General features: G+C 46.3%; 1 protein-coding gene across 2 annotated transcripts; it reads left to right on the top strand.

The window, feature by feature from the left end:
- The first annotated feature begins 138 nt into the window (after positions 1-138).
- Positions 139-26,510, top strand: LOC119175895 (uncharacterized). 2 transcript variants are annotated; one of them, XM_037426929.2, is made up of 8 exons: positions 139-450; positions 3,056-3,154; positions 7,056-7,128; positions 14,521-14,568; positions 18,417-18,484; positions 18,569-18,648; positions 26,225-26,286; positions 26,370-26,510. In XM_037426929.2, exons 1-8 carry the CDS (start codon positions 414-416, stop codon positions 26,422-26,424), a joined length of 522 nt encoding a protein of 173 aa, XP_037282826.1. In that variant the 5' UTR covers positions 139-413; the 3' UTR covers positions 26,425-26,510. The 2 variants fall into 2 exon arrangements, with proteins under 2 accessions (XP_037282826.1, XP_037282827.1); XM_037426930.2 differs by having other exon boundaries at positions 148-450; positions 3,059-3,154.

Genomic DNA, 26,510 nt, shown 5'->3' with positions numbered 1-26,510 from the left:
AAACGCTAAAATTGCCAATTTTAAAGGCCAAGTACAAAGACCCTTACTCCTACGTAGGCAGCGCCGCCATAAATGATCAGCGTTTCGCGCTCGTCCGGCAGGCAAAAGAAATCTAGGAGGCTATACTGGTAAACGCACGGAGTAAGCATATGGAGGAAGCGTAAACGTATTGTTGTCGCCTGCACTTGCAGGCCCTGTCATAGGTGTTCTGTGTCTTGTCTTCGTGACTAGACACTTGGACAGGGCACCTTTAGTTTCAGAAAGATACACGCACGCCCGTAGGCGTTTCTACTTGACGCGTAAAAGTGCTGCATGTCGCTGCACTTCTTTGAGGCGTAAGTTGGTGTCATTTGTCTGAGGAAATCGAAGCTTGAATTGCGGAAGTGTTCTTCAGCAATCTGCCCTGCTTCAACATGGGCCGAAGCCGTTCTCGTTCACCGCAGCGAAGAGGTGAGCAAACTTTACCAGTATCTATGATTTAGAGCTCGGTTCTTGTATAAAAAGGCACGGCATTGATATTGTGTTCTATGGTGGCGGGTTGTTCTGGAAGCAACGCGGTCGTTTCACACTTCTATCGTAGCTTTCTGTGTGCTTTTATATAGAAGGCCGTGCCCTCGCGCTGCGCGTCCACCCCAGCGCCAATGCGTGGGGGTGGACGTGCTGCGCCAATCTACACCTGCTGCGCTATGTCTGCGCCATCCTGCTCATGAGCGCATTATTCCGCCGGAACTGCTTCCAAGTGGTCTTTGTGTATTCATTAGCCGCTATCATCCGCGATGTTACGAGCCCAAGACAGCTCATACTATAATCTTTACCTGGTGGGCTCTTTGTAAACGTTGATTACAGCGTGAAGAAAAAATTTGCCACAAGGTTGAAGCTGTAGGGAGTTTTAGAATAGCGCAGTGGAAGCGCTTGCGGTGCGGTCGCTGCCACTGCGCATGTGTTGTAACGCGAGCCCCCGTTCGTGCTTGCGGCCCGCCCGCAGAAAATCCGAAATAGCGTGTGTCCCGCAAGGCCCGCCAAACACTGGTGTCGATGCTATGGTGTAGCTTCCGTGCGTTTGGGTTGGGGGCAAACGCTATTGGCCTCGAGCATAGAGTTTCCTAAAATTAGTTAGAAGAGACTGTGGTGCTGCGATCCTTCAGCGACCATGGGAATGATGGGTAGTACACACATTTGCCTAGTCTTCGCACTTGCGGCTTCGTTTATTGCTGAATACAGTTTCGTTTCGAAGGAAACAATGAACCCTTTCGAACTTCGCTAAACGATTCGAAATGGTAAGCCTAAAAAATAATGTGGTGAAGCGCAAACACTGACCATTTGCTATTTTTGTGTGTGTGAAAAAACAGCTCGAAGCTACACGAACACACACAGAGCCCAAAGCATGCCAGAAGTACGAAGATTAGACAAATGTGTGTACTACCCATCATCCCATGCTCGATGAAGCGTCGTGCGTTGCAACTCCCATAGACACTAGCACCAGAGTTCCCTCTAGTGTATATTAGGCAACTCTATGGCCTCGAGGACATACCATGGTACCACCTACGTGATGGCGTCACTCATAGGATTCCGGGTTGACTTTGTCTGCTAGAACATTGCATTTTCTGCACTTTTGCTGTGGACACCGTGCGTGCTTCCCTTTGTTTCGAAGCTCAGTGTCTAAAGAAGCGGTAAGATCTGATGATACAGGCAAGCAAACTACGAATCGGTGCCCCCAGTGGCACTCTCGTCTAATTTGCATCGTAAAATGGCAAATAAGAACTGGTGAAGCCATGGGGGACGATGCAAGTGGTGTTGTGGAAGCAAAGCTGCCATATTCCACAACCACGCATCCTATCTGTGATGTCAAAACGATCGCAGCGCTGGCCTCTCTAGTGGAGGCCCTCGCGGCCAATTCTAAAACTTCCTAGTTTTAAGGACAGCATTTGCCTCCCCCCTAGGGATAAATCCCTAATGAATATGATAGCAAGAAATTGTAATGCTATACGATGTAAGCCCAGCAGCTAACTCTTTTGGAACTGATCTCGCGTAGCCCCTGCAGGGGACGAAGCGGTTTTTATTGAGTCTGAGTCCTTGTTTTTCGTGCGCCATGAAACTTCAGTACAACATACCAACACGCTCAGAATACTTCGTTACTTGGCTTCTAATTTTCTATTGTCAAAGCTTGTTAATATGCCTGTTCACTAATTTTCCAAGAAGGTTAAAGCAAAGGTACTACTGTCAAGGCATTGAATCGCATCGCTGGAAGAAGTTGGGAAATCATTCTTAGCACATTCGCCGTGTTGTGGGTATATATATGCTAGTTCGACACCGGTGGGTCAGGCCCTGTGCTTCTAGGTGGTGGCAAAATTATGAGCATTCATCTGCCTAATGATGTGACAACTTCATTGCACTTAGACTGAGAGGTAGAATTCTTGTTGAATGAGGGTATGAATAGCCAGAAGAATGTTTAAGCACTTCATTCGTACTTGCGTTCATTTTGGTACTGCCAAGTATATTATCATGCATCATCATGCCTGTACAATGCAGAGGTAACAAATAAGTGTTTGTGTTTTCTGTCGTCAGGCACTTGGGACTTCAGTGTCTGTTTGCACGAAAAAGGCATAAAAATAGCTCTCTATCTTTCAAATGAATGCGCCGAATGCCAACTGGAATCATAGCTGCATCACCTCGTGGGAGTGAATGAAGCAGGCACAAGTTCATGGCCCACAGGCGGTCACAGTGCAACTGCAAGGCTTACCGAAGGGTACACTGGTGGATCACTTCATATGTAAAACGAGACCTTAAGAGTGTTTTTTCCAGGGGTTGTGTTTACATTGCTAATAATTGGGATAATAATGAGAGTGGAAGAATATAGATTTCATTCTGTTTGGTAATCAGCATGATATCGGAGGTCATATTGATTTTTTTGTCATCATTATGTATATAACACAATGTGCTTAGCATTCGTAGTTTCTATGCCATATTTAGTCATCTTTTGCAAATGTGGGTTTCTCGGTTTATAATATGTGCTTTTTTTATCTCAATCATTCAATGGTCTGTCTTTGCGTTTCAGCAGAAAGAGAGCGGGCTCGATCTCGGTCTCGTGAGAGAGATGGCCTTCGTGACCAACATCGCGAGCGAGAACTTGATCGAGAACGCAGGCTATTGAGGGGTATGTATTGAATGGCCTTTACCTCAATCATTACTTTTCATATTCTGTCTGTTGATTTATTTCTTCTTGCTTGCTTTATTTTAGAGCATGCTGTTGAAACAAGAATACGCTAGGGCAGCTGTCAGAAAGGTATGAAAGTTTACACAGATACCCATTGAATGGTAGAGAAGGCAAACATGTCTGTGTGTATCTGTGTCGATTTCCACCCCTCTTCTCATTGCAGTCTTTCATGAACTATGCTAAGAAATACAGCTATGCCAGGACATGTGCCAGCAAATTGTTTGTAATACATTTCACTGTTGTGCATGCATACAAGAAAAAATATTCATAAGCACCTTTTTGCCTTGGTGAAGCCTGGTGGCGTGCACATTGTTACATATAAAAGTTGCAAGGTTGTGAGGGGCAGTAGTACCAATTCCACTAGTTTTTTCTTTACAAGTATGTACCAATTTCAAGCTTTTACATCTGATTTCATTGTCATTTTATAGTATGTTTGGTACCATACAGTTATCGTTATTTGCATATAAAGTATGGACGTTCACACAACTGAAAAACCTTATTTCAATCAACCAACAAGATATACAGTGAAATCTTGTTGGTTCAAAGTCGCTGGGACTGTGAAAAATCTTCAAACGACGCGTGTTTCTGAATTAACAAAACATGCAAAAAGTGGGATGCAACAAACTTGGAAATATTCAATGTAATCGGAGGTGGTCGTTTGTTGTGCCACCTAGTTTTTGGCTCTGAAAGATATGTTTTCCAGCAAAACCTGCTCCCATATTTTTCCAGTTTCAGTTTTATTCATTTAAAATACAAAATTTGCGGTTAAAATATGCGGATGAGGGTCCTAAAGTTGGGCGACTGCAGTGGGATCCACAATTTTGCTGCAAACACGTGGGAATAACGGGCCTCAATGCTGCCTGTGCAAGAAAACAAAAAAAGTCTTGTAATCAGCTGAAGTGTGCACCTGTGAGAAGGATGTGCTTCACTGCACAGTGGTGACATGCGGGCAGCATGTCACCTTCTCCTCCAAGTGTCGGCGCATGATGCGACCATTCACCCATTCTTTCTGGTATAAAGAAAAGTTTAATAATAGTCAGTGTGATGAAATTTGCAATGTGTTTTGGCTGAAAAACATGATCATTGAAGTTTTAGAACAGGGTTTTCGAAGAAGGCGTTGTAGGTATGTACAGGTGCGATCAAAAGTGTGCAGACTATGGGATTGCGTGGCAGAATGCATCGAGGCGCCAGCTAGTGACAAGACAATACGAGACGCCTGGTGCAGGGCGCATGCGCGTGCAATCTTATCACTTGGTTTCTCATGTCGCTCTGTTGGACACGGTTACGGTGCTCGTAGCCAAAACGACGACTGGGTGTCGCTTTCTTTGCTCCATCAAATCTGTGCCGTTCTTTTGTGTAGTGGCTGCGACGGGGCCGGTTTAAGCGCTGGCTCGCGTTGTTATTGACACCGGTTGATTAGAATAAGTAAGAATAATGAGCATCGCGCAACCTGATGAAGTCAAACGCTGCATACAAGAATTATTTTATCAGCAAAGTAATCTAACATTCAATAGTTTTTGTATTGTTGGGAAAATGCTGTATCTTTCTCTTTATAACGAGCATATAACTGGCCATTGCTGTTAGACTGCCTGTTACTGAAATTCCTGAAAAAGCAGCAAAGCATTACAGAAAGCAGTGTGCCAGTCTCTAAACGATAAAAAAAAGAAACATGCGCAGCCTACACTAAAGGGGTAAGGCAAAGTAATAGTGAAGCTAATGGTTTCGTTGCAAGTCCGACCTTAGCTCTAGCTCAATTAGGCGTAACTAGGCGTGATTTGCATAATTCTGCAGCATTAAACTCGAGTACTTTGGGTGGCCTTTGATGTCACGCACATTATTTAGTAATATGTATAAATAAAGTTATGGCTAATTAGATTTATATTTAGGTAAATGGTCTCGACTCGGTCAGGAGTAATCGGCATCTTTCTGAGCTTGGTTTCTCTGAGCTCATGAGAATTCGACTTCATCCATGATAATTATTTGTGTTTTACTAAGGTGTTGCTTAATTAAAACCTATTATAATCTAATTGGTTTGGTGATGCTATGACCAACCAAGCCTAATCAGATTTTTTACTGTTACCTTGGTGTTTGTCTAATTAGCTTAGCTATGCATATTTAGCCTAATTATGCCACATGAAGTTCTAGTATAGTGTGTACTGTAGTTGGATTTCAGGCTAATATTCAGTCATAATTAGTATGGAGTCAGTAAAGAATAATTAGTATCTTCTGGGCCTTGACTTCTGTGGGCTCATGGGGAAGTCTACATAGATTAATTGATCGTGGTAAGGTTTGCGTTGTATAGGCTAATTTTGCATGGCTAGGTTAAGAATGAGCATGATCACATTTGCCTAATTAGATTTGGCTATGCTTATTTAGACTCATCTGGGCTCATTCATGCCTAACTTTGCTTAACATGAAAACACCAAGCTGGACTGGGCTTAACTAAACCTACTCACGCCTGACTCATTTAGGTGATAAAGTGCTCGACAACATTTGGTTAATTTCGGCTACATTAACTTTGACTTAACTAAGCTCATTTAAGTGCAACCTGACAAGGGCAAGCTGGCCTGAAAATAATTTAATTTTGTGTGTTTGGCTTCGTCAGGTTGTGCGATGCTTGCTATGCTTACTTATCCTAATCAACCGGCGTCAATAACAACGTGAGCCGGCACTTGAACCGGCCCCGTTGTAGCCGCTATGTAAAAGAACAGCACAGATTCGATGGAGCAAAGAAAGCGACACCCAGTTGTAGTTTTGGCTACGAGCGCCGTAACCGTGTCCAACAGAGCAACATGACAAGCCAAGTGATACTGCGTGCGCTCTGCAGCAAGTGTCTCATCGCTAGCCGGTGCATCAATGCATTCTGCCACGCGATCCCATGGTCTGCACACTTTTGATCGCAGCTGGAGCAGCCGCCAATCAGAGGTTTGCATGCATTGCGAAATCTGCCAGGTGGACTTTCATTAATTTGTTCATAATCTTAGAAAGAATGGGTAAATCATAATGCCCTGATGTTGCAGTGAAGCACGTCTACATCATAGGCACAAATTTCAGTCTTCCAAAAAACATTTTTTTGTGTGTCACTCATTTCTACCATTAAATGCATTGCCATGTGGCTCCTCAGGGTCGTCATTTCCGCGGATTTGCAACAAAATCAGAATAATTTGCACCCAAAGTGTTCTAATCATTGGGACTCATGCTGACAGCTGCTTCAAATTATCTCACTCAAACTTGCATTGCAAAATATGGGACAGCAGAAAGCAGGATTTCAAAAGAAGTGAGTTCAAATTAATGACATATTACTGCGCCAAGGCTGTGTGAACTCTTAATAAACAAAAATAATGTGTATACATTTATTGACATCTTCTCATACCACTTAAAACTAAACATCTGGGTACCTTGAGCTTGTCCATGGAAGACAACTGATTTCATTTATCAGCCATGTGTTCTTAATGAGTCATTTCAGTTATCAGCCATCTCTTCTTAATGAGTCAATGTTTTAGCATGAGGGCTAAACCAGTGTCTCTGCTCTATAACACATGGCTGTTTTCAGAATTGTTGAACATTGAAAGTGCAGCTTGACCTGAAGCTGAGTCAGGGTTGCATGAGCTAGTTTGTGGAGTTAATAGAGGGAATTTTTTATTCTGCGTAGGAGCAAATGAGAGAAATGAAAGGTAGTATGTTTAGTGTTGGTTTTTCATGTTCATTCATACTTTGGGTGAATGTAAAGTATTTGTAAGCAGGGGGGGGGTGGTGACCTATCTCAAGTTTTGCTGCCTAGGAACACTATTATATGGTTTTGTCATGTGCAAAATCTTTCAGTTTTTTTTTTACTTTTCAGAGCGTCACAGGAGCCGGTCCCGCTCTTTGTCTCCTAGACTCCGCAATCGTTCACCGAGGCGCCGACGGAGCCGGTAATATTGTTTTTTTTTTTTTTATTATACTTTAGTGTAGTTCACTTACTAAGGTATTATAGGCCCATGAAAATTCATACATTCAGGCTGTTGTTTTTTCTTTGAATATACATTTTTTATAATTACCGTATTTACTCATGTAATGCGCGCACTTTATAAAAAAATTGGAGCAAAGTTGGGGGTACGTTTCTTATGCAAGGCAAATTTTATGACAACTTTTTTGGTATGAGCGAAAAAAATGCAGTACAGTAGACTCTCAGTGAACGGAAATCTGTTAAATGGAACTACTGCTTAAACGGAACTATTGCCTCTGCAATGCTTGGTTTCAGGCTTGTATTCTGCACCCATCTTCACCTCTGAGTAAGCGGAACTCCTGTTAAATGGGACACATTTTCCCGGTCCCTTCACGTTCCCTTTACTGGAAGTCCACTGTAATGCAAAAAAAAAAAAAAAAAAAAAACTAGGGTCACTTAGTCTTTCGCAATTGGCATGCGTGTACACTGTTTGGAAACAGCTTTTTTGTTGCACTTCACTGATCATCCGTGGTTGAAGGTACTATCTTCTTCAAGTTGTCTCTTCGCTACCTGCACACTCCATAAATGTATTTCACGGCTATCTTTTGTCACACTTGTTTACCCGCAACAGTGGTATCTGCTGTGATCTCGATCTCGAGGGACGCCTAGAAGTGTGCACCATGTCACACTTAGCCAACTTCGTGGCAACCTCGCACGACGACCGCGCCGCCGCCATATGCATTGCAGCAAGTAACCAACACTGCAGCAAGCAACCACCAAAGCATCAAAACAAACAGTCAATAACAAGATTAATGCCAAAATACAGCTGCTGCTTCGTTGTCCTGATGAAAAGTTACTGTAGAAAAACTAGCCCATATCTCGCATTCTTTGAAGTACGTGGGTATAACAAGCATGAAAAGCAAATTGCAACCGAAAATCGTTGCGATTTCTTGTGGGCGACAAGCGATGTTTTATGGTTTCCCAGCAACCTGCGAAGCGATGCCGGCAAATGGCTTTTTGCGACAGCAAATCCTGTCATCGCTCGAAAATCGCGTGCATGTAGTTGGCCCTTAAAGTTTCATATTTTCAAAAAACGACTGTCAGTTGGCACGGGCATATTGTGACCTTCATTCACTGTGTGCTTTTCAACTTTATTGTTTCTACACTTGCACCATTCGTGAACCCCGCTGTGGCGCACAGATTAATAAACACCACGAGACGTGCTGCGCGCAGATAGAAAAACAATAGGGCGTGCAGCAGCGGGCGAGGGGGGAGAGAAGGGGATTTGAGACGAGGTTGTCGGGGGGGGGGGGGGGGTCGGTAATATAATAAAGAACGTAATAGCTCCAATGGCCAAGAAAGAGCCAGGTGTCTGTTAGCGGGACTGCAGCGGATGAAGGTTGGGGGAGGGTTTATTATGCGGGAGAAAAAATTCAGAATTTTGACAAATCAAGTTGGGGGTGCGTTTATTATGTCAGTGCGTTCATTACGCAAGTAAATACTGTATACTGTGCCAGCCAGGCTCCTGTCGTGTTTGCACGTAGACTGTACATTGAGAGTTTGATACAGCCTTTGACGTGGTCTTACCAATAAAAGAAATTTCTCATGTTTGCTCAAGCAGGTTGAATGATATTGTTACATCTTTTATGCATCAGTATCAGCAATCTGGGATATTCAGTTTATTTGTGTATGTACCACAGAGAATGAAACATTTAGAAGATGCAGCTCTGCTCCTTGAGGCGACAAGATAATGTCGCATTGCCAGAGAGCCAAATCATGCTGGCGGTGTCTTGCGGTAGAAAAGGGAATATTAGACCCTTCTCTGTTTGCAAACAGTGTGACGTCACTGCAGACACCCAGCCCACAATGCCCTCTCTCAAAGCAGGTGCTGGTTGGCAAAAAAGTTCCGCCAGCGGCATCTTTCTGCTTAGCAGAGCTGCGTGTCTGTATTCCTTCGGCAGAAATTTCACCATTGCTAAGTTCTAAAGTTGCAGCTTTTAAAAGGAGGGGTCGTGGAAGGGTCACTGCTCATAGTGTTGAAATTTGCTCCTCGTAGATACTGAGAGACGCGACTAGCACACAGTGGGCTTCTTTCACGTAGATTGCACTCATGAAAAAATCTTACCTTGTTCGAAAGCGATGACTGGCGCTTTGAGAAATATTTACATGGGGTTGACCAAAATTATGTAATATGGTAGGGTAAGCGTGTTTTACAAGTATTTCTGCTGACTCATGACATAAATAATATAAAAATGCTGTTGCGTCAACAAACTCTTTTCTCCAGACATGTAAGGCACATACCTGTAAACCACGGGCAGCGGTATGTGCCGCAGGTGATTGACAGTTTATAGTATCTACCCATGAACAACGAGAACAGACACCGGTAATTGAAATGTAAGTGTTAAGAAAAACTGGCATTTTCAGCGTTGGCCCAGCGAATGTGAACAATAAATATCCGGGTTGCAGCAGGAATCGAACTCAAGTATTCTGCATGCCAATCACTGCATGCCGCAGGCCATGCCAGATCTCGAAACTGCTTTGGAAGAAGGCTCTTTGCAGACCACCGCAGTTGTCTTCCACTGCCGATGTTATCACTCGAAATAAGGGGGGGGGGGGGGAATATTTGCGTTAGAACGGGGTTTGAGCTTCGGTCCTCTTTGTTCCACTCTTCTTCTACCGAGCCATGCAGGTGCTTGAAACTTCAGCGCACAAAAACCCTTATACAAGTGTTATGTCGGGTCGGGAAGGAACTGCTTTAACATACGTAATATAGCGTGGTAAAAGAGTAAAATGACAGCCAGGTGACTGATAATGCAGATAGTGTTACCAGGCATCACACAATATGAATTAGGTAACGAGTGGGTTGTTAAATGCTTCCAGCCCGTTCAAAAGGGCTAAGCCATTATTCTATGTTGTCATCAGGCACCAAATCAATGAATTTAGTAGTGGGTACCTTGAAATCATACTTGTATTTAAAGCCACGATAGAGTTTGGAAGCAGTTCAAGAAGTGGTTTTCTTCCAGCTTTCGCTGTGGCTGTGCTGCAGTTTCTGTGTAGGCGTGGCACTTTTTTCTCTTACGGATCACCTGCTTCTGCCTTTATCTTGAACAATGAACCACTGAAAAAAAAAAAAAAAAACATTTCTGCATATTGCTGTGAAGACATCTGCGTTGCATTAATGGGAAGCCAACTTGCATGCCAGAGTTCGCGTATAGCTCAATGCGTAAACTTTCTCAGAATTTTCTCTATTATGTGTAGGTTATAAACAAGAAAATACAGTACACAAAGGTTGGTAGCAAGAGCGTGATACGTTGCCAAAAGTTATGTTGCAGCACATAGGCTACAACCCCTGCTACAAACTGTGTAAAAAGGCAAAATTAAAAAAAAGCTCACAGTTGAACTCTTTTGTAAGAGAAATGCACAGGGGAGCAATTCTTTTCTTACATGTGAAGTGTCTCTTACACGCTGCGTACCATGTATGTGTTTTATTATCACCTGTTTCAATGCAGGCACACTGATGTTTCTTGTACCCATCTGTCTCTTACTTCAGTGTCTATGAAGAGGTTCAGCTGTATTGCCCTGAAGGCATCTTTCTAACATAATCAGCAGGCAATGCCATAGATTTAACTTGTGTACTGATATTAGTGCTACAAAAAAATTATATTAGTAATTGTATATGGAAAGAATTCCCATTTCTTGGAGAGTATGCATTGTTGCGACTCCGGGTCCAGCGGGTCTCAGTTTTGGTAGCAGGCCCCCGTCCTAGGACCCATCGTCGAACAAGTCAGATGAGGCGCTCATAAGAGCGACAGCAATTTATTTACATGGTTAGTAAACTGAGAATTCGAAAAGAGGCGATCAAGTGATCAAGTAGAACTCAAGAACTGTACAGGAGAGCTGTTTAACTGTACAACTTGAAATGTACAAAAAGTCTTTCGCTTATATAGCGCCGCGTTGCAAACCCTGGGTGCATTGTCCGCGGCTTCAGCCAATACGGCGCTCTATGGTCTAGGTGCTCCACCCACGAAGGTGGGTTAGACACCACACAATGAACGTAGAGAGGGTAGAGTCTACACGATGCCCAAATATGGTCACAAACGCACTGCACCAACGTTTTGCTCACGTCGCCAAGGTTTCCTGCACGTCTGATGATCTTAGATGACCTGGGTTTCCAAGAACTCTTCTGGCAGTTGGGTGAAGTTCAAAAAACCGGTTCCCGGTACACGTGTCAAAACTGCCTAACTGCGTTCGGGTAGGACAATGTAGTGGTCCGCCAGCTTATCGTCAAAAAATGCCATTTCATTCAGCCGATCCTATAGAGAAAAGGGAAAGGAGGAGTGGTCGACTAATCCGTCATTGTCGAGGCGGGCTCCCGCAAGGGCTGCAGCAGATAGTGCCTTTTCCTTTCCTTCAACCCCGCATTCCATTCCTCGTTGTTTGCTAGAAGGTGCGGCTTAGCTGCGAATTTCCGGGGTTCCGCTTCTCCTCGCAAGGTGCAGCCACAACCAGTTTGGTTTTAGCTTTCAGCCTAAACTGCAAATACCACGCTGGTTCCGATCTTTCCAGCTCCTCGGTGGCCTCAAAAATGGCCCAGCTGCTTCCTTGTTTGCCTCGAAAGCCTTGCATCGAGTCGAGCTCACAATGGCCTTTCTTGGCTTGTGCGTTTTTCTTGCGCGAACCAGTCCTGGACCCCTTATTCACGTTTTGCTGACAGGAAACCAACCCGTCTTGACGGCACATCTTTGCTTGGAATGCGTCGAAATATTTTCGTCCCATTCACAAAGGTCGAAAGACTTGAATAATGATGACGGTCATAACAGTCTCTCTTGCGCGGCGTGGGGTGGGGGGGGGGGGGGTGAAGATCTCGATGGGCTGAGGTATGGAGCCACAGTTTGGAGAGATCAGCGGTGATGTACGGTCTGGTGAAGAATGTCCTTGATGAAATAGTGACCACCTGCTTCATTTTGGGCTCAACAGACATCACATATGCGCATGAAAATACAACCACTCACCTAGTGAGCGCCAGACAATTTCGTCAAACCCCACCGGGCAATTTTCCCTCGTGCAACTAATTAAATTAAGCGCACTAGTTATTTTAAATTCCTTTCCTACCTTTAAGTGAAACAGAATAACAACACTGGAAGCACACCCAACCTGAAGCCTAGGATAGCGGTGTCTTACATGTATTCACCACGAGTTCAACGAACTCTCAAAAGCAACAAAACAAAAAAAAAGGTAATGGCCCCCGTCTAGGTCAGGAAAAGAAATATTGAACTCTCAAGAATGCCGCTCGCGACAGGGTAGTGACTCGGACCATCTGAGTTGCCATGGAGTATCCCCTTTTGAAACGTATGTCAAACGTATACTGTTGCAAAACGAGGCTTCAATGTAGCACGCGGCCATTCTTAGAGGACAAAGGCAGTAGCACCGAGAGAGGACAATGCTCCACCTCGATAAAACTCACTTGGTAATCTAGTAAGCTAGTTTTCCGAGCTGCTTTCACTAGGCTTTTCCACCACCTAAACAGGACACTTGCAAAAAGCCAAAAGCTCAAAACGAAGAATTCTCGGATGAGTTCTGTTTACGCACAAAGAAAAACTTAAGTCTTTGCGCCAACTCTCTGCGCATGCTATTGCCCAAGCTCAAACATTACCGTTTCTTCATGTTTCTAGTACAACACACCTTAACAGACTCAAATATTTCACACTATATTCGGCTGCATCTTACAGCTGTCAGAAATGTCACTCCTACCTCGACTTTCTGTAACTCGTAACGCTCTGCTTAAACTATCACACGATACTTAAGCATTCCATCAAAAACCAAAGTGACGGAACTAAACCTTGCGTAATAGTCTTGTTTGGTTGATATTACCTTATCATGCCAGGCCCTAGGATAAAGAACGCGCTGGGTTTCTTCAAGCGCTTTAGCTCTATTCACATTTATAGAGCGCTGTAACGTTTTACGACCAAACATACGTCTCCGTACCATCTAAAAGTCTTCCGAATGCGCGTTTGATTGTAAATGTACATCATTCCGGGTTTAGCATGAACCCTTTGAAACCAGTCTTTGTTTTCTGATCAAACCTTACATACAAAACAAAACTTCTACTTCAAAGGTTCAAAAGTGTTCGAATATTTAAAGAATTCCCTTCTGGAAACATTGGATCGCATTCTGTAAATAGCTTGCAGGTGACCTTCAAGCTTTTAGTCTCGCACGTGGCAGTCGTGTTCTCTGCCGCTTTCATGATCGCCACAGGCCACAATGAGCGCGAGCTCCTAGCCCAACTTTGCTATTTTGCCTCATTCCCGATTTCGGCTGGCTCTCTTCGTGACACCGAAAATTCCTGAAGTGCGGGGGAAAGACTCGTTATTGTCCTTTGGTGTTTAGTTTCACCCCGAATTTAAGACGAGCAGCCTTTTTTTTTAGGAACCTGTCGACATTGTTGTCGATGCAAACCTGCTCTTTAAGGCCGCGCCTTCCTTCTTGGGGACGCGTGTCCCTTTCCGCTACTTCTCTCGCTGATTTCGCCTGACCGTACGTGTCAAAGGACGTTTTATTGAATTGCTTGATGGCCAACCCTTCCGTTTTCGCACTGGCTGAGGGAGCTGGTGAGGTCCGCTCTTTGTGCCGCCGTCCTTAGCGGTGGATCGAGTCCTCGCTGTGGGCTACGAGGGAGGTCAACTCACGTTCCAGCTGGGGGACTGGCCCAGAGAGCAGGTGAGCGGCTGGCACGATGTCGGGGTGCTGCCAGGACGGGACGAGGCAGCTGAGTGCTGCTGCTCTTGCTGCGGCAGAGGGCCTGCTCAAAGAGAGGACCGACCCACGTCAAGCATGGCAGGCGAGCCAAGCGGCGCACTGTCTCCAAGCGACCAGCACCCCCGTCAAACACGGAAAGCGAGCCAAGAAGCGCACAGTCTCCTAGCGACCGGCGCCCATGTCACTCGCACGGCCAGTGAACGTTTCGCGTAAAAACTATTGCTCGATAGCTAGTGTGCTCCTATCTTAAGTGCATGTCTGTCCATGTGTATGAAAGGTCAATATAAGCGCGGACATGTCTGTGCATTAGTGTATTGGCAAGTCCTTTGTGGAGTGATTCTGCCCCTAATAACATCACACGGGTGAGTTGGAACTTATTTATAGTGTGAAGTGCACAAAAAGAAACCACACAAAAGAAAACGGCACAAGTCCTGTTTTCTTGTTTTGTGTGGTTTCTTTTTATGCGCTGCCCACTATGGGTAAAAATGCTATAAGCATCCTCTAAGGTATTGCACTTAAGTGAACTGTTGTAGAATCTCTGCCAATGGGAATAGCCATTATGTAAATAGCAGTGATCATGTTATTGGTAAACACTAATTTTCTGTTGTTGCTTTCACGGCAGATCTCCAAGAAGGCGCTCTCGCTCCCCAAGGCGGAGGTCTAGGAGCAGGTGAGACTTCATTGTTCTCTGTATCATAGGAAGTCATACCCTATGCACTAGTAATTTCTTTCATTATGCTAGGTCATTTTAGTGCTTTTTTTATCATGAGGTAATACCAGTCTAGTGGTCATATGAACTTGATACTTAATTGGCTTGAATAAATTCTAAGATGCCCTACAAGCCACTGTAGCCAACATATGCAGTGGTGTTTGGAAAGGCAGTGGTTTTAAACGGAGTTTTGCTTTTGTGATGAAAATGATGGTTTCAAGTTTTTTTTATACAAGCTTTTGCCATTTCAACTGGATGCTATGTCTGGACGCTCTGTATTTTTCAGTGTTGCCCAACAATTTTTTTCTATTTGCAAAGTAATGCGCTGTGCATCCTGACACTTTTGAACCACAGGACAAGCCAAGTGATTAAGTTCTTGAGAATTCATTTGAGTTTGTTATGAGTGCCATTACTGGGCATACGATAATTCTGTTTCAAATTTGTTCTTAATACTGACTGGCATGTTATGAAGGTCAAAAATGTGTTTTGGTTAAAGCATCCCTTTTTGATGTTGAGAGCAGCATCTTCATGGGAAAAGAAAACATAGCAGTCTCCTTGTGATAGTTGTCAGTCTTAATGGTAGACACTCAAAGGAATGACCTAACATTGTCGTGTTCACGTTGTGGGGGTGCTGACACCCCCCCCTGTAAAGTTGTCTGCGCCGCGTGGCGCACGTGTCTCGCCCCAAGGCTTTATTGCGGTGGTGACCACCGCTGGGCGATAGATGGCGTTGTGTTCGCTTTCAGTACCACTGTTGGTAGAGTGGTAGCGCCGGCGGTGGCCCCTGGCGGAAGGCAGGCCTTGGCGGTGGGCGAGCGTTGAGCGAGCCTCTTCTGCGCGTGGCGGCTGCCGCGAACGGTTGTCTGTGGCGCGGGTCCCCGGTGCTCGGCACCGCGGGCTTCGCGCCGGGGTCCCGCGTGTAAAGTCAGGCGTTGGCGACGCCGCCTTGGGTATGTGCTAGTGTGTTGGGTGTGTTAGTGTGTGTTTATCATGTTATTGTGTGTTTAGTGTGTCCCTGCATTATGTTGTTTGTATGGTAGCGTGTTAGTTGAAATTGTTGTATCATTCGGCGGACGATATCGTCGTCTAAATTAGTTAATAAATGTATGTATGTTGTGGGCTTTGTTCCGACCGCGTCTGCTGTGTCCGTTGACTCCAAGAGCGTGGCGATGCGCGCGTTCGTCTCGTCGAGACCCCACACTGGCTGCCCAACGTGGAGCTCTTGGAGTATCGGACGACAGTTTCTGCGGTTCAATGCAGGGATTTTGTTAGAACCGGAGTAGAGTAGGCCTAGGGGGACTTCTTTGCTAGCGTCGGTGGTGTGCTTTGTTGAGAAGCGAGGAGATTGGTTTTGTAACGTGTTTGAATTTGTCGGCAGGTTGACTTTCTATTTATTTATTTTTTTGCTCGCAAGTGTTCTTATCTTTTTTTGTTAGTTTTCAAAAACGTTGTTGAATTAGGACGAGAGCCATGCGGTCCGCATCCTGGGGTGAGCAAGGCCTAGAGCACGTGGTTTGTAGGCCAGGCCCGAAGCGAGTGAGTACGGAAGCCTCGTGGGTGGTCCGATTTTCTGTAAATAGCTTCTTCTATATCTTTGGGCTCAGGGAGCCGGGCGTCGTTGCTGACTTGTATTGCGGCTCGACGCCGGGGCGTCGTGACACCGCCCGGGGCGGTGGACGCCGATCGCTCGGTAAGCTGCTGTGTGCGGCGAGCGATAGGGCCACCTCACAGAGTGGACGTCTCCTCGCGGCTGCCTCTTCTGCGCCTAGGCTGGGTGCTGGGTGGATGCCGGTTGTTGCCGAGCGACTCATTAGGCCTAAGGCTCTGCGCAGCCGCCTGTCGCACGTGGCACAACTAGGTGGATCGTAGCGTTGAGGTGTTGCGCTCTGCTTCCCTCACTTTTTTTTTCTTGTGAGCACGAGTTAGGAAAAGTGATTTTTGTTTTTATTTTGATGGGCGTCTCGGCCGCCACCGATGTATTAGCTAGCAGTACTGACCACCGTACCACGTGGCCGAAAAGCCTGAAGCTCCCTCCCCTGGGCCGCGCTCCTTTGTTTCTTTCGAGTTTGTTTTTTGTTGATGTATTCAGCGGGAGGGATGTCATCCACGGCCGGCTGTCCTGCATATCGTCAGCGTCACTGGCCAGGAATGCGGTCGTGAGGTCGGGCGATGGAGATGCCTGGGACCTGCGCAACTGCCTGCAGTCCGGCGCCCTCGCGAGTGCTGGTCGCAACTGGAAGACGTGTCGGTGCTAGCGACGGATCGTCGCGCCGACGGCAACGTTGCTGTTGCGGGGCCGGTACTGAGGTGAAGCCTAGCCGGACAGTGCAGCAGTGTCGACCAGCGGCGGTGTCGTGGTGCAAGGACATTATGGTCGTGCGATATCATTTTTTTGTTAAAGCTTGTGTAGCTAGTTTTCGATTTTGGGATATGGTTTGATTTAAGGTTGGGGGAATGTGGGGGTGCTGACACCCCCCCCTGTAAAGTTGTCTGCGCCGCGTGGCGCACGTGTCTCGCCCCAAGGCTTTATTGCGGTGGTGACCACCGCCGGGCGATAGATGGCGTTGTGTTCGCTTTCAGTACCACTGTTGGTAGAGTGGTAGCGCCGGCGGTGGCCCCTGGCGGAAGGCAGGCCTTGGCGGTGGGCGAGCGTTGAGCGAGCCTCTTCTGCGCGTGGCGGCTGCCGCGAACGGTTGTCTGTGGCGCGGGTCCCCGGTGCTCGGCACCGCGGGCTTCGCGCCGGGGTCCCGCGTGTAAAGTCAGGCGTTGGCGACGCCGCCTTGGGTATGTGCTAGTGTGTTGGGTGTGTTAGTGTGTGTTTATCATGTTATTGTGTGTTTAGTGTGTCCCTGCATTATGTTGTTTGTATGGTAGCGTGTTAGTTGAAATTGTTGTATCATTCGGCGGACGATATCGTCGTCTAAATTAGTTAATAAATGTATGTATGTTGTGGGCTTTGTTCCGACCGCGTCTGCTGTGTCCGTTGACTCCAAGAGCGTGGCGATGCGCGCGTTCGTCTCGTCGAGACCCCACAACGTTTCATTCTCAATAATCGTACTTACTTGCAGCATTGAAGAACTACTTTTGAATAACACAACTGCCTGGACTGAATTCAAACAGAAGATATGCTAGAAAGATTGAAGCCTTGATTGGCTTAAGAATGTGCCCTTTAATTGAATGTTTTAACCTTGACAGTAGACTCTTGTTAAATGGAACCTTAAAGAACGTTTCAGCGGGAGTTTTGTCTAAAAGCCCCGCCGCAGTGGTCTCGTGGCTAAGGTACTCGGCTGCTGACCTGCAGGTCGCGGGTTCGAATCCCGGCTGTGGCGGCTGCATTTCCGATGGAGGCGGAAATGTTGTAGGCAAGTGTGCTCAAATTTGGGTGTACGTTAAAGAACCCCAGATGGTCGAAAATTCCGGAGCCCTCCACTACGGCGTCTCTCATAATCATATGGTGGTTTTGGGACGTTAGACCCCACATATCAGTTCTGTATAAAAGTTTTTTCATTTACTGTGAGTCTACTGTCCAGTTCACAATTATCATGGAGCCCACGCTCGTGGTTGTTACGGGGACTAGAAGCATATCTTTGTGCAGGAGTTAATCGACAAGCTTGTATTGACTACCTGTGGAACTGACGCATTCGACATGGCTGATGAGCATGTGAGCCTGGATGCACGTTTTTAAGAGTAAAGAATAAACTGTCTTAAATTGTGCAGGGTGGATAGCGTGAAATGATGCTGTGCTGGAGTCTCCTCTGTTGCCTGAAATTTATTACGAAAAACTGTCACTTAATCTTTTATTCTATTAGGGAGCGTAAAGAGAAGGAAGCTCCTAGGGCGCTTCCCAAATTCCTGTTGGAACGGCCACCCATAACAGGTAACACAGCATTATTTCTTGTATACAACCTCTTTTTCCCTTAGTGGGGCACTCTTGAACTGATTTTATTTTCTTTATTTGCAGCTAAAGACCTGGAAGGAAAAACTGAAGAAGAGAAAGAGATGATGAAGCTTATGGGATTTGCCAACTTTGACTCGTCGAAGGTTAGTGATAAGTTTCATTTCACAGCTATGAAACTGCCTGTGCATGAATAGTCATTCCACACATTGAAGCATTCATGCTTTTTATTTTGTTTCAGTAACATGCAGGGCCAAATTCTATTAGCACTGGCTTGTATTTCATTATCTTCTTTGCCGTCAACAAAATAACCATAGCAAATAGTTAGCTTGAAATGTGTAATTGATTGGTGGTGATGAAAGGTTGCTCTTTATTCATATTGAAGTTGAAAAGAAGACATATGCACTTGCTTTCACTGTGTAGTACTCGTGTGCTTCTGAAATGATTTTAAAACTCTCACTGTGCCTAATGAAGGCGGTTTGTCTTGATTGTGGGTGAGCATTTTGTGCTTGGCAAGTTATAATCTCCAGATAATTAAAGATTTGCTGAGTAACTTTTCAATTTATGCACATTAGGATGCACATTATTACCCTGCTCTCTTTTGTAATTTTACCATAAGTGAATTTTGTTAAAAGTATAGGAACCCCAGTCTCAGGTTTGTGGAGCGATGACAATGCTGTGCTGTGATTGTGGAGCTCTGGGAGAACTGGAGATAGGCCCAGCAGGGGGCGCGACCGATTCAGCCTGTTTCACAGACACCCGACCACGGTGGCATGCATGCGCAAGCATTTTACGGTCGGTGCGGGAAACTTCCCCGCTGTGCCGTGTGGCTTGCTTGGCTTAGCTGCATTTCCGCGGTGGTAGATACGACCCCACGAAAGCGGAAGCGAGGTCGCAAGTATGGCTGTGTGTCACAACAGCGCAGACAGTATCGAGGCACGGGACCCACCTGAGATTCTGTATCGGTTTCCGGACAAATCTGTAGAGAGAGAAAGTACTCAAGCATTGTTCACCGCAGTTAAAAGTATAAAGTAAGTTTTAGCTCTGTCTTGTCTTTTGTGTTGATTATCTTAATTCTTCACTTGAAATAGTTTGTGTCGACTACTTCAATCAGTACGGAACGCCGCGTGTCTATGCAACTAATGCAGTAATGACTGCTTGCTGTCTCTTTGCATTGTGAAAGTCCAGTTACAGCGGTATGTTGAAATAACTGTTTTTATTCCCTGTGTTTGTGAGATGTAGCTGTCATTGTTTAATGTCCACACTCGCATAAGTCATACCGTGGTTAGCGTTCAGTTTTTGGTTGCTTTCAACTGAACTGCGCACATTCTCAAAGGATCGCCGCCTGCAATTCATGCATCAGGAAGGCCGTGTCATTGTGCCCATACGAATGTCCATTTATGGATGAAAGAATTCATAAACAAGAGTTGTATGTTTGAGTCGGCGTTTTGACAAGTAGACTTGCTTTCTTCAATGTTAGAATTGTTCTAGACTGTGAAACGTCAAGTCAAACACACAAACCTGTTAACGGATTTTTTCATCCTCAGCTTCCATTTTCCTCTTCCTGATTTTTAATAGATTTATGTAAAAGTTCAGCTATTAAAGGATTCTTAAAGTGTTTACTATTTTTGCTCACATTCCAAACATTAAAAGTTTCTTTTCTGTGATTATTTATTTCAAATGTACAGTAAAACCTCATTTATTTGGATCTCGTTAACTGAAATTCGGTTAACTCGGACACGCGGCACGGTCCCGGCAAAACTGTGTATATTTCAATGGTGTCAAACGATGCTCGTTAATACGGAAGGGATTTAGACGCGTACTGCTTAACTCTGACGATTCCAGACAGGGCTATCGGGGCTCCATGCTTTCAGTAATTGATTGTGGTTACTGAAAGCATGGAGTCCCGGCTCCGCCGTCTGTTATGGCCGCGAAACCGAAATTTTGGAAAAACCGAACGAATAGCAGCAGAATATGATCATAATGATAGTGATAAGTTTCACTATCATGATGATCGTTATAGTGAATAAGGGGGAAGTGGCCAGGTGGCGCTAGTCGCCACGCGGCAAAAGCGCTTGCGCCGCTGTTGCATTCAATGTCTGCGAAATGCACCGCACACGGCCCCACATGCACAGACGACGGGACAGTTTGCACAGCCGCCGCCTTCCCAGTTGCCCACGACGCCTACGCTGCTGATTTCTTTGCGTTGTGACTTGCGCACAGCTAGTGCAGCTCGGGTACATCAAAAGAGTTTACTGTTGGGCGAGTTGGCGCTTTGACATAGAAACTATCATTGCGTTGTGGGGCTGTGTTTGTGCGCATTAATGGTGCAGTCTTTGCTGGTTTGCTGACTGGGTCTCTTCGATTTTCAAGCCTCTGGCAGCTCTCTGGCAGCCAGAGCTAGCCAGGGGGTCAATCGGCTAGTTCCGGTTTGGACAGGAAACAGCGTCCCAGTCAAGTGTGTGGGGAACCAGAGACAACTAAAAGCTGCTCGAAGATCGCAAAATCGAACGCTGGGGCAGCCAGCATAAACGTAAACGAACTCTACCATCCTGGCAACAAGCGATATGATGCGCCGGGAGCACATTGGTTTTTTCTGCATCATCCGATTGCAAATACATAGCTAAGCTCGCCTACGCGTTTGGGGTGCGACTTCGTAAACTCGCACAATCACTCGCCGCGTCCGCGAACCAAACAGCCATCTGACGCACGCCGCCTAGAGAACGATGCAAGGTGAGCTGCCACGGTGCTGATGGCTTAACAAGCTCGCGTCTTTTTAGTACATGTAACAATCAATGCACAGCACGATGCGAAATCACGTGAAAGTGATCATGTCCCCAAAAAAGCTCGAGCATATCTACCTGCTCAGCTATCGCGTAATATAGTATACGTCGCAAACACGCGTTGACCAACTTACGTTTTTGTTTAAAGTTTAGACATGCGTAAGTATCGGTACCACGAGTGCGTGTCGTATATAAAATAATCTTTTCCATGACACGTTTTCGATCCATTTAGGTACTTGCTTCTATATTTAAGTGGCGCTTAACAAATTTCATGTATATCAGCTTTGATTCTACCTACTTGGTCATGACCACATACTGCACGGCATTATTATCAAGAGGTGAAAAACGACAAAGCTGACGATGAAATGGGCAACGAAAGGATGTATACATTTCTGAATCCATTTTCGTTTTTTTTTTCTCATTCCGTAGCCTATAATATCATACCAAATAAGCTGGCCCATAGATCGAAGTGCGCTCGCACACCGTTCGCGACCAGCGAGCATCACACACTTGAAGAGAACAGTAGTCGCGGTACAGGGTCTTCTATCACTATCAAAGATCGATCGAGCAGTCAAGTTCTAAGCGGTTCACCCACGCAAACATACAACGGAGCAAGCAAGTTCGAACACAATCGTCTTTGCTAAGCACACAGAAAGCAGGCTTGGCTCCACAAACAACTGCTATGAAAAAAAAAAAGGAACTCATGTAGTGAAGAAGAGGGGCCTCAGCGGCATTTCTCGGCGCCTCAGGGGCATCGCCATCAGTATAAGCTCGTGCTTGCTGCGCTTGGCCGGATGCTGCTAACTGTTTCGCCTTCTGCGTTCTGCTCTGCAAGTAAACCCTGTTACAAGTGGTGGAGTCTGCTGGGTTTCGATCACCCTGGAACTTTGGAATGACATTTTATGGTCCATTATTCCTACCGATGCAAGCGCTGCTCCAACTCCTCCACCGGCACCGCCTACTGTCCTCTGCGCCGGTTCTCTGCGTCTGCGAGATCCCCTTGCTTTCTCAGGCACAGAAGACAAGGACGTTGATGACTGGATTTCTATGTACAAGCGAGTGAGTACTCGCAACAAATGGGATGACGCCGCCAAGTTGGCCTACGTCTCCTTCTACCTGTCGGACGTGGACAAGCTGTGGTTCATAAACCACGATGCGGAACTCCTTACATGGTCTGCCTTCAAAACGAGCCTCACCCAAGTTTTCGGACGACCTGAGGTACGCAAACGCCGTGCTGAACAACGCTTGCATACTCGGTCCCAGCAGCTTGGTGAGAATTTCACAAGCTATATTGAGGACGTTCTGGACCTTTGCAAGCGAGTCAACGAGTCGATGTCCGAAGGGCTTAAGATCAAGCACATCATGAAGGGCATTGAGGACGACGCTTTCCAAATGTTGCCTTCTAAGAGTCCTCGCTCTGTCGTAGAACTGACCGAGTTATGCCAGAGTTTTGACGAGTTGCGCAGGCAATGTCTTTCCACAGGCCCTTTCTCACTCACCCATATCAGATAAACGGGTTTGCCTCTCTTCCCTCGAGCCTGCACTTGCGTCATCCGCCTTGCGCAACATGACGGTGAAACAACGAAAGGATCCCTGGATCAGTGGCCTCATAAGCATTCATAAGCATTCCGCCACCAGGCTAGCAACTTTTGGCTAAGGGATGGTGTTCTTTATCGACGCAACTACAGTCGAACCTCGATATATCGAACGGCGTGGCGATCACGAAATAGTTTGATATATCCAGAATTCCATATAAAAAAATCACGAAAAAAATGCGTCAACAGCTTGCTGAAAACAACCAACGAACCGTTGAAGCGTGGTGCAGTAAATATTCACTTGAAGATTCAAACATAGTATTTATTGTGGTGTTGGTTTAAAATATTGAAAAAGAGTAGCCTGCTTTTTGTTGGCCATGGCGTGTTTGACGACTGCGTCTTCAATATAGTCCAGGCGATCCATAAGTGATAGGCCGGTGCCTTTAATCGCGCAGCAGTGGCGGCGCTCAAGGGCCAAGGCAGCTACGACCTCGGCTGATGTCGGGAGCGGGGCACCATCAGCGCTTGCGGGATCTACCTCGGCAGAGTCTTTATTTGGCTGCTCAGCAGTAGCTTCGGCCACAATCTCCACATCCGTGAGCTCTGTCATTGTGAGCGCCGCCGTTTGGAGTTGGGCCTGTCGTGCCCCATAGCGCGCGACAGGCCTAACTCTGAACGCACGAACACTGCGAGCACAACGACCGATGCCTGCCGATGCTACGAGGGAGAAGCTTGCAACAAGTGCGCAGTGTGCCGTTGACACCATAGAGACTGCAACGACTGCAAGCTGCAAGGCTGCGGCGCGCGTATGCCGCTACGTTGAAGTGGCGCTCTCCGCGCCATCAATCTGTGCAGCATTCGTAAACCCCCGGTGCTCTACCGCTACTCTCGAGAGTTGCGGGAAAGCTCGCCGCCTGTCAATGGAGCGTGGGTGGTTTGGGGTGGCTGAGTTCAATATATCCATTATATGTCAAACTTTGTTCGAAATAAAAAATCAATGCATGCAATTTCCCGCGTGATATAGGAACCGTTCGATATAGGCAATAATTCGATATATTCATGTTGGATATATTGAGGTTTGACTGTACCTTTCCGACGGTCGCAAGTGTCTCCTTGTGATACCCCGCCATCTTCGAGCTGCTATCTGCGTAGCTTTTCATGCTGACCCACCTTTTGATCGTGTCGGCATTGACATTTACGGACCACTATTATCAGCTCTATCTGGTAATCGCTAGATTATTGTTGCGATAGACCATCTGACACGCTATGTTGAAATAGCTGCGCTGCCGACTGCCACAGCCCGTGATGTTGCAACGTTTCTGTTGCAACGTATCGTTCTGCGTCATGGTGCCCCTCGCGAGCTCTTAAGTGACAGAGGCCGTGCCTTCCTTTCTGACGCCTTGAAGGCATTACTCAACGAATGCCAAATCGTGCACCGCACAAGTACAACGTACCATTCTCAATTGAATGGCATGACGGAGTGCTTCAACCACACTCTTGGCAATATGCTGTCGATGTATGTCGCCTCTGATCATTCAAATTGGGACCAAGTTCTCCCATTCGTCACCTACGTGAACAATACTGCCGTACAAGCTACTACTGGGTTTTCGCCGTACTTTCTTCTATACGGACGAGAACCTTCCAATAAAATAGACACTATTCTTCTATATAAACCTGATAAGTTCGAAAGTACAACTCTGTTCGAAGCTGCCCGACATGCTGAAGAATGCCGCCAGCTTGCCCGTTCTTTTTCTACCGAGGACCAGTGGCAGCAGCGATCCCGCCAGCCTGGGGACCGTTCAGTTCCAAACTTTTCACCTGGTTCATTGGTATGGCTTCGGGCACCTGCTACCGTACCTGGCCGCTCCTCAAAACTTCTTCCCAAATACTTCGGGCCACACCGCGTTGTAGAGCAAATGTCACTCGTTAACTGTATCGTGGAGCCCATCATCCCATCCACAGGCCTACGCTACCGCGGCCACGACACTGTCCACGTCTCTCGCCTCGGGCCATACTATAACTCATTAGTCGTTTCTTCTCCCTAATCCGCCAGGATGGCGCCTTTTTCTGCGGAGGGCGATTGTAGTGAAGAAGAGAGGCCTCAGCGGCATTTCTCGGCGCCTCAGCGGCATTGCCATCAGCATAAGCCCGTGCTTGCTGCGCTTGGCCGGACGCTGCTGACTGCTTCGTCTTCTGCGTTATGCTCTGCAAATAAACCCTGTTACACTCAGAAGAGTCCTCCATGCATGCGTACAAACGTGTAGTACATAACTTCGGAGGCAGGTGCACGACGCAGTTAGCAAGCAACAGTTCGCTGCATTGTTCACAGGAGGAAGCTTCACGGGAAACATAACAAGAGCGATGAACAGTAACTTCGAACTCTCGCCACCACTCGTAATCGCATCATCTCGCACAGCAGAACAGGCTTTAGAAGATAACGCCACGCGTAATGAGAAACGAAGGCGCAGGGCTCAAGCACCCGCATTGCAATCCGTCAAGTTCTCGCGAAGATGGCGCCAAGTGCGTATCTCATCTTTTCGTCGTCTGCTAGCCCAAAACCGGCTCGAAACTTTCCAGAGAGCTTTCACGTCTAAATTGTCCTGGAAGTGTCTGGTGACCCTCGGGCTCCCCGTGGGTCGCTAGAATCGTCCAACCCGAGAACAAATGCCAACCAGAAGTGCGCCGCAAGGGGGGGACGGAGCAGCCCGAGAAAAACGAGCTCACTCTGACAGCCCAGCGGGTAGCCAGAAGTGCAAAATAGAAGAGCCTCACCGATGATGACATATTATTGGAAGCGCTTGAAGAGGATCAGAATCACTGTTCTGATGATGACATTCAAGATAAGCCGACGCGACATCGCACCATGCAGGAGGCTGCTGGAGGCCTCGCTGTCCTCTCGGAGTTCTGATAAGTTCTCGCGAGAGCGAGCGTGCACATACTCACTCACCATCACATTGGGTTGAAAAATATTGTTCTAGCACTAATTCCGATGATGAGGCAGACAAAGTTGATTGATTGATATGTTGGGTTTAACGTCTCAAAACCACCATATGATTATGAGAGACGCCGTAGTAAAGGGCTCCAGCACACGGGCCTACAGCATTTTCGCCTCCATCGGAAATGCAGCTGCCACAGCCAGGATTCAATCCCGTGACCTGCGGTGCAGCAGCCTAGTACCTTATTTCCTAGACTACCGCAGCGGGGCAAGGCAGACAAAGTTAATGCAGTTTTTCATGAAATAAAGGTTTGTCTGTGCCGAGTACATTTTTATCTTGTTTTGAAGGTTCATTCGATAATCCGGAATTCGGTGAACTTTGACATTTTCACCATTCCCGTGAGATCGGGTCAACGAGCTTTTCATGTACAGGCTCACAGGAATGTCATTTTTTGCTTGTTTTTTTCAGGGAAAACACATACCTGGAAACAATGTTGGTGCTGTGCATGTCATTCACAAGCGAAAGTATCGGTGAGTGTTGTCAAGTTTTCTTTTCAGAAACAATTATGTTATTTTTTTTGACATTCTCTTTCTTTTGCCGCTATGTCTTCCAGCCAGTACATGAATCGGAAAGGAGGATTCAACCGCCCACTCGACTTCGTTGCATAAAATCCTCTTCTACTGTGGTCATCCTGTCTTTTCCTCGATTTTTTCTTTCTAGAAGTTTCAATAATAAAAGTGCTTGTCGGTGTTCA

This window comes from Rhipicephalus microplus, chromosome X, assembly GCF_043290135.1.
Source record: "Rhipicephalus microplus isolate Deutch F79 chromosome X, USDA_Rmic, whole genome shotgun sequence".
NCBI classification, from domain to species: Eukaryota; Metazoa; Arthropoda; class Arachnida; order Ixodida; family Ixodidae; genus Rhipicephalus; species Rhipicephalus microplus.
Note: the sequence above shows the minus strand (reverse complement) of the source record. Positions and strands in the feature narration are given on the sequence as shown.